The sequence below is a fragment of the Mandrillus leucophaeus genome, unplaced genomic scaffold (genome assembly GCF_000951045.1).
Source record: "Mandrillus leucophaeus isolate KB7577 unplaced genomic scaffold, Mleu.le_1.0 Scaffold595, whole genome shotgun sequence".
Taxonomy (NCBI): domain Eukaryota; kingdom Metazoa; phylum Chordata; class Mammalia; order Primates; family Cercopithecidae; genus Mandrillus; species Mandrillus leucophaeus.
This window is the reverse complement of record NW_012106419.1, coordinates 1175143-1193437: the sequence shown is the minus strand read 5'-3', so window position 1 is coordinate 1193437 and position 18295 is coordinate 1175143. Positions and strand designations below refer to the sequence as shown.

Here is an 18295-nt window from a genome sequence, read left to right as displayed (position 1 = left end):
CCTCTAAAGCATTTCTTGTGCAAAACAGCATAGAGTTACTTATCCTCTTAGCAAGCTTAAATGCAGAATCAGACCTGTCTTGCCGCTCTGCTGAGTGATCACTGAAATAGACATACTTGGAACCAACAGAGGTTGCACACACGCGAGGACTCATTCTCCAGGCCGCCATGTGGACTGGCCAGCTCTAGTTTTCATTCTTGCCCAGTCATCATCTCATTTGGTTTTAATAGTGTCTAAGGGGAATAAAGAGGCACTTTGAATAAAAATGATTATTGTGATACTAACAGCTGCCAGCATTTGTTGGGCACTGAGTTTGTGCCTGGCCCAGTTCCTTAGCAATTAATCTGTTTTTTTTTTTTCTTTTTGAGATGGAGTCTTGCTCTGTCACCCAGGCTGGAGTGCAGTGGTGCAATATCTGGTCGCTGCAAGCTCCACCTCCCAGGTTCATGCCATTCTCCTGCCTCAGCCTCCCGAGTAGCTGGGACTACAGGGGCCCGCCACCACAACCGGCTAATTTTTTGTATGTTTTAGTAGAGACGGGGTTTCGCTGTGTTAGCCAGGATGGTCTCCATCTCCTGACCTTGTGATCCGCCCACCTTGACCTCCCAAAGTGCTGGGATTACAGGCGTGAAACACAGCACCTGGCCAGCAATTAATCTTTATTAACAACAGTACCTCTGAAGTAGGTACTGATATGATTCCCACTTCACAACCAAGGAAACCAAATCTTGCAGTGGTTAAATAACTTGGTCAGGACTGGCAGAGCTGGGATCTCAACCAAGCCATTCTGGCTCCAGATGCTGGATTCTCAACCACTGGCTGAACCTGCTTTTTTTAAGGAACAATTGCCCTCTTGATGTTTATAGACACCATCAGGCATGATAGACACCATCTGGGCAGGGCTAATAAGCCATAGTTTTCAGCTTGTATTTCAGTGTGTTTCATGTTGTTTAGGTTGATAGTAAAAACAGTCAAACCTTGTAGCAAGTTTGAGAAATAAAGAAAAGAAAATGGGCCTAGTGCTCACACCTGTAATCCCAGCACTTTGGGAGGTGGAGGTGGGAGGATCACTTGAGCCCAGGAGTTTGAGATCAGCAACAGAGAGACCCTATCTTTACAAATAATAGTAATTATAAATATCCCAGCGTAGTGGCGTATGCTTGTGGTCCCAGCTACTGGGGGTGGGGTGGCAGGGGGTGGCAGGAGGCTGGGGGGATCGCTGGAGCCTGGGAGGTCAAGGCTGCAATGAGCTGTGATTGTGTCACTGCACTCTAGCCTGGGTGACAGAGCGAGACCATGTCTCAAAAAAATGAAGGAAAATGACTCATAATCCCATCCCCTCTCTCCAACCACTGGTACCATTTAGGGACATTTTCTCCCAGTCTCCTCTATGAGCTTATTTCCATACAGCCATAGTTTTGTTCCTTTGTACCTTATATGCAAAGGGTGTATACAAGAACCAAAGTTTGTCAAAAGTCATCTTTGTGGTGCTGCGTATGATGGCCAGGTTACTTCTCCTGCATTTGGGCACTGAAGGTGTTCTTGTGTTTTTTGTTTGTTTTCTTTTGTTTTTTTGGAGACAGGGTTTCACTGTTGCCCAGGCTGGAGTGCAGTGGCGCGATCTCGGCTCACTACAACCTCCGCCTCAGGTTCAAGTGATCCTCCTGCCTCAATCTCCCGAGTAACTGGGACTACAGGTGTGCACTACCACGCCCAGCTAGTTTTGTATTTTCAGTAGAGATGGGGTTTCACCATGTTGGCCAGGCTGCTCTCGAACTCCTGACCTCAAATGATCCACCCACCTCTGCCTCCCAAATTGCTGGGACTACAAGCATGAGCCACTGTACCTGGCCATTGTTCTTGGTTTTCCAACATGGAATCACACTAGAACATCTTCCATAGCTTGAATTGTTTCCCCAGGAGGATGGCGTTCCAGCGATGAAGCTGAGAGAAGCTAAGAGGTGGGGGCTGAATGTCTTCTCCTGGACAGAGCCAAGGGGCTGGATGGAAAGCAGCAGGGTCTTAAAACAACTATTTGTTTTAAAATACACACCGAATGGATGTCTTTTTATCATAAAAGATTCATGCAAAACAGAAATATGGAATAAGAAGCAAATGGCTCCTTCATATGCCTCTCAGACTCCTTTCCTTCCTTCCAGACTGTGATTTCCTTCCTGTGAATCATGCGGCATTGCCAATATTGAAGAAGTTTTGATTTACAAAAATGGCAATTTCATATGGTTCAACCTGATACATGTGTGTATGTGTATATATATATTTAACAGAAATGCTATTATATTCTATGTGTTATTCTGAGACTTGCTTTCCATAACAGTATGTACAGGTCTACCTTTATGTTTTCTAATGACTGGCATGAGGTTTGCTAAATTATTTTACAGCCCTAGTTGAAGGACATTAAGATTATTTCTTGTTTTGTTTTGTTTTTGTTTTTGTTCTTGTTTTGAGACAGAGTCTCACTCTGTTGCCCAGATTGGAGTGCAGTGGCACAATCTCAGCTCACTGCAACCTTCGCCTCCCGGGTTCAAGCGATTCTTGTGCCTCAGCCACCTGAGTACCTGGGATTACAGGTGTGCGCCATACCACCTGGCTAATTTTTGTGTTTTTGTAGATATGGGGTTTTGCCATGTTGCCCAGGCTGGTCTCAAACTCTTGACCTCAAGTGATCCACTCATCTTGGCCTCGCAAAGTGCTGGGATTGTAATTTCCACTTTCACCATCTCATTCTATGTCCTGTACCCTTGTCCCTAGTTCATTCTTGTTTGTGTATTTTTTTTTCCCTTGAGCATGTTAGCTAAAGGTTTGTATATTTTATATATTTTATTAAGCAATGTTAATATTTTGTTTTGTGCTCCCTTTTATTAATTTCTGCTTTTATCTTTTTAAATGCCTTCCTTCTACTTTATGAATTTTTTTCTTTTTCTGTATTTTTAAGTTGAAATCTTAGCTCATTTATTCCCATTCTGTATTAACTTCTAATTTGTGCATTTCAGAAGGCTATATGTTAACTTTATTTATGTAACGTATCTTTCATTTCTAAAAAGATAGTAATTTTCATCTTTTTATGCACCAATGAGTGAACTGGCCCCTTGTCCTTTTGGTATATCTTCCATCATTCCTTGAGCATTTCCATAGCTTCTAGCATAAAAGAAGTTTCAGGCTCGTCTTGTTTTTTCCTTGGATCAGCCCTGTAATCTTCCATTTATCCAAGGAGCCCTGACTCCTTTGAGTGGGGAGAGATGTTTGGGTGCTGTCTCTGGATGCTCATTGCTACTGGGATGATGCTGTTCCCAGCCACTTTCAGTGGACTGAGTTGGGAAATAGTAGGATATATATATATTAGGATATATATGTATGTAGATATATACATATACATATATAGATGTATATGTATATTCTGGAGGGGTCAGAAGAATCAACTTTGTCACTGTTAGGATAAGATATAAATATGGGAAGGAAGAAAGCCAGAATGAACCCCATGGTGTTGGACTGGAAGGGGAGTATATAGTGTATAGAGTATATATAGTGTATACAGCATATATAGTGTACATATATATGTATATATGTATATGTATAAATCTACATACATATATATCCTAATATATATATATCCTAATATTTCCCAGCTCAGCCCACTGAAAGGGGCTGGGAACAGCATCATATATATAAGTCTGTATCTATACACACATTTACCTTTCTATTTATCTGTCTATCTACTTCTCCATGTGTTGAAAAACATGAGTTCAACCCTATACACTCCACTTCCAGTCCAACACCATGGGGTTCATTCTGGCTGTCTTCCTTCCCACATTTGTATCTTATCCTAACAGTGACAAAGTTGATTCTTCTGACCCCTCCAGATTGCTGCCTCCTTGACATGCAGGCCCCTTTTTGGCTTCTCCGCTTACCTTTACCTGTGTTGTCTCTGTGGCCTCTCTCCAGCAGCCTCTTGGATCTGCCCCCACTCTGGTTATGTACTTACATGTGGCCCTTGAGCCACTTCTGTTTGCCTGTCTAATGGCTTTTTAGGGAAGGAAGAAAAAAAAGAAAGGTAGGAAGGTAGGCAGGCAATAAATATTTTTAAAGGGAAGAGTCCATTTACATTTAATGTAATTATTGAAATGATTGGATTTAATCCAATCCATCCATTTATTTTTTATTTTTTTATTTTTTTCAATCCATCCATGTACAAAATGGATTACATATCAATTTTGCTTTTTCTTTTCTTTTGTTCTATATGTTCTTTTTTCTTATTCTTTTCCTGTCTTATTTTTGGATTAACTGAGCAATGTTTAGTATTCCATTTTATCTCCTCTGTTGGCTTTTTAAGCTATACACTTTTTAATTGATTTTTAAATTGAAATCTTTAACTTGAAAAGTCTGGTTTGCACTAATATTATACTCTTGAATTTTTTACCAACATGCTTGCACTACAAAAACAGCTAAAGAAGTTTTCTGGGCTAAAGGGAAAATCATACCAGATGGAAAGTCAGAGCTTCAGGAAGAAATGTAGAACATCTATAAGAAGTGGATTCTCTTAAGTTTTACTTTTTCTGAAAATGTATTTATTTCACTTCATAGTCAAATAATATTTTCTGTTGTGGAATTCTAGATTGGCACTTTTTACTTTCACCACTTTGAAAATGTCGTTCCATCGTTTTCTAGCCTTCTAATGTTTCAGATGAGAAATTAGCTGTCATTCTTAGTGTTGTTCCCCTGAATGTAATGGGGTTTTCTTCTCTGGCTGATTTAAAATTTTTCTATTAATCTTTGATTTTCAGCAGTTTGATTATGATATACCTAAGTAAGGGTTTTTAAATTATTATTATTTTGTATGTATCCTCTTTGTGATTCATTGAGCTTGTTGGATCTGTGGGTTAATCTCTTTCATCAATTTTGGAAAATTCTTAGCCATTATTTCTTCAAATATTTATTTTTCCCTATTTCCTCTTTCCTTTCCTCTGGACTTCAGTTACACATTTGCTGTTGTCCCTTAGGACTTTGACTCTCTGTTCTTTTTTTTCTTTTTTTCTCTCTCTCCCTGCTTCAGTTGGACAATTTCATTTTTTGTTTTGTTTTGTTATGTTTTGTTTTTTTGAGACGGAGTCTTGCTTTGTTGCCAGGCTGGAGTGCAGTGGCATGATCTCGGCTCACTGCAACCTCCACCTACCGGGCTCAAGCAATTCTCCTGCCTCAGCCTCCTGAGTTGCTGGAACTACAGGCAAGCACCACCACATTTGGCTAATTTTTTGTATTTTCAGTAGAGATGGGGTTTCACCATGTTAGGCAGGCTGGTCTCAAACTCCTGACCTCAGGTGATCCACCTGCCTCGGCCTCTCAAAGTGCTGGGATTACAGGCATGAGCCACTGTGCCTGGCCTTCAGAGGGACGATTTCTATCACACCTCTTTTTATTCATGTTTCTGCTGTATTCAGTCTGCTATTAAGTCCATCTAACAAACTCATTTTGGATATTATATTTTTTCTATTTCTAGAATTTCCATTTCATTCTTTTATATTTTCTTATTTGTCTGCTGAAATTTTTCATATTTTAACCATTTTGTTCATCTTTTCCTCTGACTTTATATCATATTTATAATTATTATAAAGCTCCTATCTACTAATTCTTCTGAGAGTCTGCTTCTATTTACTATTTTACTCCCATTTCCTGCTTCTTAAAATGCTATTTAATTTTGGTTGAATGCTGTACGTTGTGTTTAAAAGTACAGTGTTGACTAAAGTGGCTAATTTTTAACCCTTTTACTTTTGAGATAATTGTAGATTCACATGCAGTTGTTAAATAAATAGCTAATGTTTACCTGCAGAGAAAGCTTGCCCTTCTATCAGGAAGTGAGGGTGAGGTGGTGGTCTTTTTTGTTTAATCAGGGGTTGGATCAGTACTAGTTAGTTTTAGTTCACCAGTCGTTGCAGTGTTTTGGGATCAGGATCAGCAGGATCACGCCCCTCCCTCCATCAAGTCTTTGGTACCTAACCACTGAGATTACAGAGCTCTTTCTGTGTTTTCCAGCTCTTCCCCCACTTCCACATCACTGCTTCCATAGTAGTTCATTGGAGACAGTTGGTAGGTGGGGAGGACTAGTTCTATATTGGAGACTCTTCCAGATTTCAGTCCTCCATACCAGCCCAAATGTAGTTGCTTTTCTTTTCTAGCAAAGTTTATCTGCCTATAGAGTCTTACCTCTTCATGTTTTCCATGCTGCAGGTATGAATCAGCACTTAAGGGCTCATCTCATTCTGGAATTTATTTTATTTAGATTTCTTGAATTTATACTTTTTTGATAACTTCAAACAAAAATATGATGCTCTGGTTGTTGTTGTTTACTCCATTCTGTCGTTGTTGCAGCACAAGTGTGTCCTTTCTTGACCATTATCATCTTAGCGCAAAGTGGATCTATATGTATTTTGTTAGATTAAGGTTTGTTATTATTATTATTATTTTGCTATTTATTTTTATTTATTTATTTTAAAATGGAGTTTCGCTTGCTCTGTGGCCCAGGCTGGAGTGCAGTGGTGCATTCTTGGCTCACTGCAACCTCTGCCTCCTGGGTTTAAGCGATTCTTCTGCCTCAGCCTCCTGAGTAGCTGATTACAGGTACCCACCACTACACCTGGCTAATTTTTGTATTTTTAGTAAAAACGGGGTTTCACCATATTGGCCAGGCTGGTCTGGAACTCCTGACCTCAGGTGGTCTTCCTGCCTCAGCCTCCCGAAGTGCTAGGATTACAGGCGTGAGCCACTGTGCCCAGCCTATTATATTTTTTGGAGACAAAGTCTGGCTTTATCAGGCAAGAATACACCCAGGCTGGAGTACAATGGTGTAATCACGGCTTACTGCAGCCTTGACTTCCTGGGCTCAAGCAATCCTCCCACTTCAACCTCCTGAGTAGCTGGGACCACAGGCATACACCACCGTGCCTGGCTAATTTTTGTATTTTTTGTAGGGACAGGGTCTTACTTTGTTGTCCAGGTTGGTCTCAAATTCCTGAGCTCAAGCAATCCTCCTCCTGCCTTGGCCTACTGAAGTGCTAGGATTACAGGCATGAGCCACTATGCTCAGTTTATTGTGAAAAATATCATGTATACGGTAGAGTATATGTATCTTACAGCTAATTATAAAACATATTAATAAACATCTGATGATCAGCACTTGGGTTAAGAAATAGAACATCAGCCAGGCGCAGTTGCTTACACCTGTAATCCCAGCACTTTGGGATGCCAAGGCAGACGGATCACTTGAGGTCAGGAGTTCGAGACCAGCCTGGCCAACATGGTGAAACCCCATCTTTACTAAAAACACAAAAATTAGCCGGGCATGGTGGCGGACATTTATAACCTACTTGGGAGGCTGAAACAGGAGAATCACTTGAACCCAGGAGGCGGAGGTTGCAGTAAGCCAAGATTACCTCATTGCACTCCAGCCTGAGTGACAGAGCAAGACTTTGTCTCAGAAAAAAAAAAAAGAAAAAATGAAAAAGAAAAAAAAAGAAATAGAACATTGCTAGAACCTTAGAATCTTGCTGTGCTCCTCTTCCACTATATCCTCATCTTCCCCTCATCCCTGCAGAGATCATTTCTTTCCAGATTTTTGTATTATCATTTCCCTGGAATTCTTTATGGTTTTGCCAGCTGTGTATGCATTCCTTTAAATACATTGTGGTTTTTTGCCCTTTCTGAACTTCATAATATATGGAATTATACTACACGTGTTGTGACTTGCTGCTTTAGCTCAATGTCATGTTTATGAATTCATCCATGTTAACATACATAGATAGCTATTAGCTATTAATTTTCATTGCACTCTGATATTCCATCACATGATTATACAACCATTTATCCATTTGCTATGGCCTGACCGTGTCTCCCCAAATTCACATGTTGAAAACTTAATCCCCAAGGTGACAGTGTTGGGAGATGGGCCTGGTGGAAGGTGTTTAGGTCATGAGGGCTCTTAGGTATTAATGCCACTATAAAGGTGCTTTCAGGAGTGAGTTCACCGTTTTCTGCTTTTCAGCCTTGTGAGGACATAGCATTCTGGGGATTCTGCTAAACATTCTACAATACATGGGATGATCCCTCACAAAAAGAATTATCCAACCCAAAATAAGCAGGATTTTATTCTGGTTAGAAGAGGAATCCAGCCTTTTTCTGTGATGAGTGGAGCTACTTTCCATGTTTGTCTCCATGCCTGCTGCTCAGTGTCATTTCAAGTTCCTCTTCACTCGGTGCCCCCAGCACCCTCCCCAGCTGGTAGCCCACTTTCACTAATGAGCAATCCTTTACTTTAGCTTGGGGACAAATACTGCTGCTGCGTCTGCTGCTGTGTGTGAGGGAGTGGAGGGAAGGAGCTTGAGAGCCCTGCTGTCATGAAGTCGGTCATGTACTCTCAGCAGCAGTTTATGAGGGTTCTTCTTTCCCATATCCCCACCAACACTTCACAGCAACAACCTTCAAATCTGTTGCCAGTCTGATGGGTGCAAACTGGTATCTCAGTGTCAGTTTAATTTGTGTTTTCTTAACTAATGATGATTTTGTTTTGTTTCATTTTGTTTTGAGATGGAGTTTCACTCTTTTTAGGCAGGTTGGAGTGCGATGGCACGATCTCAGCTCACTGCAACCTCCACCTCCGGGTTCAAGTGATTCTCCTGTCTCAGCATCCCGAATAACTGGGATTACAGGCACACACCACCACGCCCAGCTAATTTTGTATTTTTAGTAGAGACAGGATTTCATCATGTTGACCAGGCTGATCTCAAATTCCTGACCTCAGGTGATCCACCTGCCTCGGCCTCCCAAAGTGCTGGGATTACAGGCGTGAGCCACCATGCCCAGCCAATTAATAGTGATTTTGAGCAGCTCTTTGTAACTGGTTTCTTTCTCTGAATTGGCTATGTACATCCTTTCCCATTTTTCTATTTGATTTCCTATCTTTATCTTACTGATTTGCAGGAGTTTATTGTATACTTTGAATGTTAGGTTGTTGACAGTTTTTTGTTGCAGGTATCTCTCATTTGTCTGTTGCTTATTTATAGTGTCAGCAATTTAACAGAATTTTGATTAAATTCATCAATTTTTCATCTTACATTTTATGCTTTTGAGGTATTGTTTAAGATATTTTCCCCCTACTCCAGTATCATAGAAGTACTGTTTTATGTTTCTCCTGTTGATGTTACAATTTTACCTTCCACATTTAGGACTTTGATCCATCTGGAGTCGTTGCGAATGGTGTAACTTGGGATCCAATTTAATTTTTTCCACATGTTGGTCCAGTTTTCCAAACACTGTCTACTAAGTGGTCTGTTTTATCCCATTACTTGTAGTGCCCCCTTTATCATTTATCCAGTTCCTGTATATACATGGGTCTTTCTCTGTACTCCCTTTCATTTTTTTTTTCCTTTTTTGGAGACAAGGTCTCACTTTGCCGCCCAGGCTGGAGTGTAGTGGCGTGGTCTCAGCTCACTACAACCTCCACCTCTTGGGCTCAAGTGTTCCTCCCCCCGAGTAGCTAGGACTACAGACACGTGCTACCATGCCTGGCTAATTTTAAAATATTTTTTGTGGAGACAGGGCCTTGCCATGTTGCCCAGGCTGGTCTCAAACTCCTGGGCTCAAGCGATCTGCCTGCCTTGGCCTCCCAAAGTGCTGGGATTACAGGCGTGAGCCCCGGCGCCCGACCTACACTCCTGTTTCTACTTCATGGGTTTATTGGGTCTTGTTCTTGAGGCAGAAAACCTGTTGTATTATTGTGGCTTTGTAGTATGTTTGCATTAGTTGGCTAGGGCTGCCATAAGAATGTGCCACAGAATGGGTGGCTTCAGCAACAGAAATTAATTTTCTCACAATTCTGGAGGCTAAATGTCTGCGATCAAGGTGTCAGCAGGGTTGATTTCTTCTTAGGCCTCTTTCCTTAGTTTGTAGATGGCCATCTTCTTCCTGTGTCTCCTCCTGTGTGTCCCTGTGTCTTCATTTTCTCTTCTCATAAGGACATCAGTCCTACTGGATTAGGGCCCACCCCTAATGACTTCATTTTTATCTTAATTACCTCTTTAAAGAGGTAATGTCTGTCTTTATCTTTGTCTTCAAATACACTCACATTCTGAGATACTGGAGTTTAGGACTTCCACATACAAATTTAGGGTAGACACATTTCAGCCCATAATAATGTTTTAATATGTAGTATAGCAATTATCCCCTCCTTGCTTTTCTTTTTAAAATATTGTCTGAGCTGTTTATAGGTTTTCATTTTTCCATAAATATTTTATAAGAAATTGGTCTAGTTCCTTAAAAGAGTCCAGTTGGAATTTTTATTTAGGTTGAATAGAATGTATACATTAATTGGAAAAGATTGACATGTTTATAATGTTAATTCATATTCATTCAAGATCGTGGAATATCTTTTAATTTATTTAGTTTTTTTTTTGTACTTTAACAACAATTTCAACTTTTTCTTCATAGAGACTTTTGAATTCTTTGTTAAGGTATTCCCTTATATGTAAGGCTACCTTACATTTCTGGTTGCTGTTGTGAATGATAATTTATTTTCTATCACATTTGCTAGTTGATTATTATTAGAAATGCCATTGATTATTAGAAGTTGATTTTGTATCTGGCAAACTTATTAAACTCTTGTTAGTTTCATTAGTTTGCTTATTCTTTATTTTTTCCAAGTAGATGGACTATTGTCTGCAAATGACAGTTTTCTTTTCCTTTCTTTCAATACTTAAACATTTTAGTTGCTTTTGTTATCTTGTGGCATTGACTGGTAGGTCTGTGTTAAACAGCGGACTGGATACTGTGAATCTTTGTTTTGTTTGTAGTTGTATTCGTTATCTATTGCCATGTAACAAATTATCTCAAAATTTAGCAGCTTAAAACAGTAATAAATGTTTACTCTCTTATACAATTTCTTTGGGTCAAGAATTTGGTTTCAGCCTAGTTGGGTGATTCTGATTGAGGATATCTCCTGAGGTTGCAGTCACAATGTCATCTGGGGCTGCAGTCATCTGAAGGCTTGACTGAGGCTGGAAGATCTGCCTCCCTGCTGGCTCACTTGCATGACTGTTGGCAGGAGGCCTCAGTCCACTCCCATGTAGACCTCTCCCTAGGGCTGATTGAGTGTCTTCAGAATGTGGCACTTAGCTTCCCCCAAAGTTAGTGATCCAAGAGAGCGTGATCTGTGTCAGAGCGAGATAGAAGCCTCAATGTCTTTTATCATCTAGTCTTGGACTTCACACTCCATCATTTACACAAGGTTCTGTTGGGTATACATGTCAGCCCTATTGAATGTGAGAGGGGACTACTTGAAGGTGTGAATATCAGGAGGGAGGGATTATGTGGAGGCCATTTTGGAATCTGGCTGGTACACTATCCTGAAAGAAAGTGCTTCTAAATCTCTGTTAAGAATGACATTTGTTATAAGTTGTGGATATATGACTTTTATCTTTAAAGAAGTTACCTTCTGCTCCTGTTTTGTTGAGATATTTAAAACAAAAAAAAATTATTAAAGACAGTTAAGGTGAGTGGGGCAGCAACCTCACAAGCAAATGAATGTGACAGGCCTGCATGCACAGAGCCACCTTTGGATCTCTACCAGATTCCTGTGTGATGAGCGGGAGGCATTGGCCCATCATGAACCCTCTGTAGCTGAAGAACTCTGCACAAACAGCCCTTTCTGCCTTGGGAGAACTGGCATAGCTATTTCACTTTTTTTATTTTCCCTTGCAGTGTCCAAGACAAAGATTTTGGCCACAGGAGGAGCATCTCACAATAGAGACATCTTACAGGTAAGTGTTGGTAGTGGGACTTACACCATGGCCTCTCCCATGTCTGTTACTTCTTTTTTTTTTTTTTTGTGCCAAATTTTTATTTGCCTACATGCACAGTACACTAAGAAAACTGAAGAGTAAATATACATTCTGATGCATGCTTTTCTTTTCTCTTTTCTTTTTTTTTTTATATTATATTTTATGTTCTAGGGTACATGTGCACAACGTGCAGGTTTGTTACATATGTATACATGTGCCACGTTGGTGTGCTGCACCCATTAACTCGTCATTTACATTAGGTATATCTCCTAATGCTATCCCTCCCCCCTCCCCTACCCCACAACAGGCCCCAGTGTGTGATGTTCCCCTTCCTGTGTCCAAGTGATCTCATTGTTCAATTCCCACCTATGAGTGAGAACACGCGGTGTTTGTTTTTCTGTTCTTGTGATAGTTTGCTGAGAATGATGGTTTCCAGCTGCATCCATGTCCCTACAAAGGACACGAACTCATCCTTTTTTATGACTGCGTAGTATTCCATGGTGTATATGTGCCACATTTTCTTATGTCTACTACTTCTAAGAGCCAGAGACTCAACAGGAAGTACAGTCTCCATTCCCACTCCTGCAGGAATGGGGAGTTCTTAGCTCATACTCTCCAGGAAGCAGCTCTGTTGCCTTACAGCTCACACTGTGAGTGGGATCTGTCTCACATGCAGGTGAATTCTACGGCTGTGTACAATCCGCTGTCTGACACCAGCATGTCCTCTAGAGTCACATGGAAAGTGCCTATTCTTCCACATGGCAAACCTTCTCACATCTAATGCCAGTGTTCTTGTCTTCCTCAAGGCCTCTGCCTTCCAATTTAACCATCGCCGATTCTCCAACTAGTCCTGTTGTAACACAGTTGCCAGACTGTTACTGTCCTTCTGGTCCTTCATTATGCCAGAAACATATGACCAAAAGTAGAATCAACCTGCAGATGTCTGACTCTCAGACTGTCACCTGTGGGTCTGTCAGATCCTGTTATGGGGACACTGTGCATTTTTGGGTGTAGCCTGGGGCTGCCTTAACTGTTAGAGTAATTGTATTAGCTGTTCACTTGTGATTACCTATCTTAGGTAAGATTTTCTAGAAACAAAGCCTGAAATGGGAATTCTTCTATAAGCAGTTTGTTGAGAGAGTACTCCCAGGAAGAAGGAAGTGTGGGACTCAGAGTAGTGCAGAGGAAGAAGGATAAGTGAGGATATGGTCTTGTCTGGAGTCTACTTCCCCTCCATCCTGGTGGGGAGACAGGACTCTAGAACATGAATTATACCACAGAACTGGTTTTACCTTGCGACAAAGGGCCAACAGGACACCTTAGGGAGGGTGAGTAAATTTCCTGTGAGTGGTGGCCTATGCTAAGCCAAGGTCAGCTTTCTTGAGGAAGTAGTGCTGCAAGCCATTAGTAGCCAGTACTCACAGCAGCTGGGGCGGGATGCACAATGGTCCAGTGAGGAGGATCTGTGTAGGCATCAGTGGCATCTATTACAATATCCCTGGTCAACTAAGACCTCCCGCAAGTTCTTTCCATGTGAACTCCTCTTAGTACAGGTCCTCCATTTGAAATGTGTGCAATTTATTTTTGAACCTAAATGGGAAACTTCACCACTATCCCCTTGAAACATGCCCTTGTTAGTTTGGGTTTGTTTGGGCTTGTTAATATTAGTCTAATACCCAGCTGTCTCCAGCCCTAGGTCAGTGCCATTTGCTAAGCATACTTCCGAAATCTTCTGCTGTCTTTGGTGAAATGGCTAAAAAGTACAGGGACAGCCTGGGGAGCTGTGGCCCTCCACTAGGGACTTTCCCCAGGTCATCCTGACTATTATCACCAGGGTAGCATGACCAAGTCAGGGTAGCATGACTCCTCTTAAGGCAGTCGAAGTGGAATGGAAGGCGTCAGAAGACATATGAGGGAGAGAGCTTGGAAAGTGCATCCCACAACATCTGTGTTCCCTCTGAGGAGTGGCTCACCACAGTAGAACCTCTGTGTCCTTTTCAGGTGCTTGCAGATGTGTTTGGTGCCCCGGTGTATGTTATAGACACTGCCAACTCAGCCTGTGTGGGTTCTGCATACCGAGCTTTTCATGGTAGGTCGATGGAGGGAGACAGCTGTCTCCGGAAGTGGCCAGGACATGGGGTGGGCTGAGGAGGGTGGAAATGGGAGAGTGAGGTGTTCCCAGTCTTTGGGGACATTGGAGTCTTGGGGACTTCAGCTTCATTTTTCTAGCACCCAGCAGGTGAGAACCAACCCACACTCTCTTTTCCTTTATTCTTTGCTTAAATTGGGGAAAAAAGGCTGGGTCCTAACTGAATGAAGTCTGGTCAGAGTTAAGGTCAGCACAGGGACACGGGAAAAGAACACAGGGCATGGTTGAGGGCACGTGGGCATGGGTCTGGACAGCTAGAGAGCAGGAGAGGTGGACAAAGTCCAGAGCCGTCTTTTCAGCAAGAACAAAAGTTGAAACAAAGGGGAAGACTTCAGGCCCAAGCAGTCCAGGACCCTGGACAGCGCCATGGAGCCCTGTTGCCCTGATGGAGGCCTCGCTGAAACTCTGGGCATTAAGGGAAGCTCCCTGATCTAGGCGAGTTCTGGCGGGAGCAGCACATACCCGCAAGGGCATTCGTCCTTCAAGTTGGATCAATTTGCCCTGCCTCCTGCCTGTTCAGGGAGCTCCTGTAGCAGCCCAAGTGGTTCTATTCTTTTCATGTTCTTAACTTTTTAACATACTTATTTCAGCTTATATTTTTCTTTTCTTTTCTTTTTCTTTTTTTTTTTTTTTTTGAGACAGAGTCTTGCTCTGTTACCCAGGCTGGAGTGCAGTGGCTTAATCTCCGCTCACTCCAAGCTCCATCTCCTGGGTTCACACCATTCTCCTGCCTCAGCCTCCCGAGTAGCTGGGACTACAGGCGCCCGCCACCACGCCCAGCTGATTTTTTGTATATTTAATAGAGGAGAGGTTTCACCGTGTTAGCCAGGATGGTCTCAATCTCCTGACTTTGTGATCCGCCCTTGGCCTCCCAAAGTACTGGGATTACAGGTGTGAGCCACCACACCCGGCCTAAGCTTATATTTTTCTATCAACGTTGAGAATTAATCAGGCAACATATCCTTCTCTTAATTAACCTTGGCGGGGTGTGGTGGCTCATGCCTGTAATCCCAGCACTTTGGGAGACCGAGGCAGGTGGATCACAAGGTCAGGAGTTTGAGACCAGCCTGGCTAGTATGGTGAAACCACGTCTCTACTAAAAATACAAAAATTAGCTGGGCGTAGTGGCACACGACTGTAGTCCCAGCTACTCAGGAGGCTGAGGCAGGAGAATTGCTTGAACCTGGGAGGCAGAGGTTGCAGTGAGCCGAGACTGCACCATTGCACTCCAGCCTGGGTGACAAAGCGAGACTCCATCTCAAAAAAAAAAAAAATAATTAACCTCTTACCCTTTTATTCTCTCCCCACCCCATCTACCTCACCCCGCCTCATGCCACATCCTATATCAAGATCACTTGGGAATTTATTTCCAGATTCTTATATTAAGTACATTTAACATCATATTGGCTTTTATTCACACTTACCCATGAGTCTGCCTGCCTTTTTTTGTTCATTCGTTCGTTCGTTTGTTCCTTCCTTCCTTCCCTCCTTCTTTCCTTCCTTCCTTCCTTCCTTCCTTCCTTCCTTCCTTCCTTCCTTCCTTCCTTCCTTTCTCTGTTTCTTACTTTTTCTTTTTTTTTAAACTTCCTGACATTTCAGTCAGGCGCAGTGGCTCACACCTATAATCCCAGCACTTTGGGAGGCCAAGATGGGCAGATTATTAGGTCAGGAGATCGAGATCATCCTGGCCAACAGGGTGAAACCCCATCTCTACTAAAATACACACACACACAAAAATTAGCTGGGCATGGTGGCACATGCCTGTAGTCCCAGCTACTCGGGAGGCTGAGGCAAGGGAATAGCTTGAACCCAGGACGGGGAGGCTGTAGTGAGCTGTTGCAGTGAGCCAAGATCACGCCACTGCACTCCGGCCTGGCGACAGAGCAAGACTCCGTCTCAAAAAAAAAAAAAGAAACAAACAAACAAAAAGCTTCTTCTTTCTCCTTTATTTCTATGCTGAGGTTTTGTTTTGTTTTGTTTGAGACATGGTCTCTGTTTTCCAGCCTGGAGTGCAGTGGTGTAGTCATGGCTCACTGCAGCCTCCACCTCCTAGGCTCACGTGATCTTCCCACCCCCACCTCAGCCTCCCAGGTAGCTGGGACTACAGGCACACACCACCACACCTGGCTAATTTTTGTAGAGATAGGGTTTGGCCATGTTGCCCAGGCTGAACCCGAACTCCTAGGCTCAAGTGATCCACCCACCTCAACCTCCCAAAGTGCTAGGATTACAGGCATGAATCCTAGTGCCACGATTACCACATCCAAGCTGTGTGGTAGTTTTGTTGGAATATACAACCTAAATAAATATTGTAAGAGAGAATTCAATAGGTGATGGTTTTGAGGCCTGACATGTCCAGCAAGGCCTTTGTTTCATCCTTCCAAAGATTGCCTGGGTAAAAGACTCTATGTTCAAAATACTTTTCCTGAGAACTTTGAAGATACTCTTCCGTAATCTTCTGGCCTTCAGGGTGGCTGAATAGAAGTATGGGGTCCACTTCATAATTATTTTGTGGAAGTGGGAAAGGAGTTGCCCTTTAGGGACTTCACTGCTATCCTGCACTGTGTTTTGTTTTGTTCTTTTTCCCTTTCTGTGCTTGCCAAAGGGTACCTGGGCCACTGCCCTGCTCTGCCCTCCAAAACCAAAGCCTGAGCCAAATCTTAGCTCACTGGTCCCCACCCAGAGGGTTACTAACCGCTTCATTTAGAGATCTCTTCTCCCCAGCTGGGCCTGGGGATGACTGTCTTGTGTAGCGTCTGCGAGTATGAGTGGAGATGGGACTAGAGTCTTCTCTTGCTGTCCACCCCACCACCATCCCAGTCCCACATCCATTCTGCTCTGAGCTGGAATTTTCTAGCATTTGGTTAGGAAAACTGCTCCTCACGTCTTCAGAGGGCCCTTCCTCACTCCTGGTGGTGGTGTGTTTCTCTGTCTATCTGACGCTACTACTTACCTTGCCTAGAAATTGCTCATTGTTTCTTGCCCACCAATGGCAACCTTCCCCCTGCTACTCATTTGCTTGGTGAGTAATTATTGAGTCCCTTCTGTATGCCAGATGATGTGCTAGGCACCATGGTTATAGTGGTGACCCAGAGAGACACCTCAGCCAAAGAGGGATCTTAAGCCAATACTCACTGAAACATATGGCACAAGTTGGGAAAAGTGCTCTGAGGAAAAGCAGATGGTGCTGAGGGCTAAGGAGGGCCTCCTGAACAAGTGATGGTCCTAGGTGCATCTTAGCTGAGGAGAAGGGAACGGGCGTGTGAAGAGTGGAAAGAACATTCCGCACAGTGAAAAGGCTCTGAGGCAGCATGAGTGGAGAGGAGACCAGGCTGTCCAGAATGTGGTGAATGAGGGGAGAGAGGAGGGGCAGGCAGAGCCTTCCGCATCATATGTTGAGGTTACCTGGCCCATTCCATGAAAGGCACAACCACAAAGAGCAAGACAAGCTAGGTCCTGCTGCAGACAAGCCTGCGCTTGGCTTTTTTTTGTTTTGTGTTGTAATTTTATTGAGGTACAATCTATATGACATAAAAATCATCCATTTTAAGTGTCCAATTCATTGATTTTTCATAAATGTACTGAATTGTGCAACCGTCACTATAATCCAGTTTTAGAAGAGTTTGCCACCCCAGTGAGATCCTTCATGGTGTTTATGGTTAGTTTTCATTTGCAACATGCACTAACGTGAAGTGAGTTTTCCCTTCTAGGTCTTGCAGGTGGAAGAGATGTGCCCTTTTCAGAGGTTGTGAAGTTAGCTCCAAATCCCAGACTAGCTGCTACCCCAAGCCTGGGAGCTTCTCAGGTGAGAGACCGTCAGAATTTGTTTATAACATTTGCATTATGAAAGCTCGCTAGGGTTTTTCCCCCACCAACAGGTCACCTACATTGAACTTGATGTGCTCAACTAAAGGAGAAATTCTGCTTTATTGAAATTATCAAGAAAATGGAGCAAAAGAGCCAGGTTGTCTGCTGCAAGTCACAGATGCTGCTGATTTTACAGCCAGGGTCAGATGGATTGCTGGGCATATTTTTATTGCTTCGTATGCCTCACGGTGGGCCCTTCCATGTCACTGGGCCATAGAAGCTACTGAAAGGATCCGTCACTGAAACTCAAGACATGCTGGATTTCTAGCACTCAAATCTCAGGTCTAGACCCAAGATAGCTGTGCAGTCACCCAGGCCAGGAAACCCCTGTGAAGGCAGACCTCACTTGTTGCAGGTTGGGTTCCTCAGAAAGCAGAGTCTGAGATGTCAACTAAGATATATGAGGTTTATGGGAGTGGGAGGAGTTGCTCTTGGAATC

General features: G+C 42.8%; 1 protein-coding gene across 1 annotated transcript in view; it reads left to right on the top strand.

Moving 5' to 3' along the window:
• Positions 1-18295, top strand: part of XYLB (xylulokinase homolog (H. influenzae)) — a 70566-nt gene that overhangs the window by 43381 nt on the left and 8890 nt on the right. Inside the window, exons 16-18 of the mRNA XM_011999492.1 lie at positions 11761-11819; positions 13842-13929; positions 17700-17794. Of these exons, the coding sequence (XP_011854882.1) occupies positions 11761-11819; positions 13842-13929; positions 17700-17794 (242 nt within the window). The remainder of the gene's footprint in view (positions 1-11760; positions 11820-13841; positions 13930-17699; positions 17795-18295) is intronic.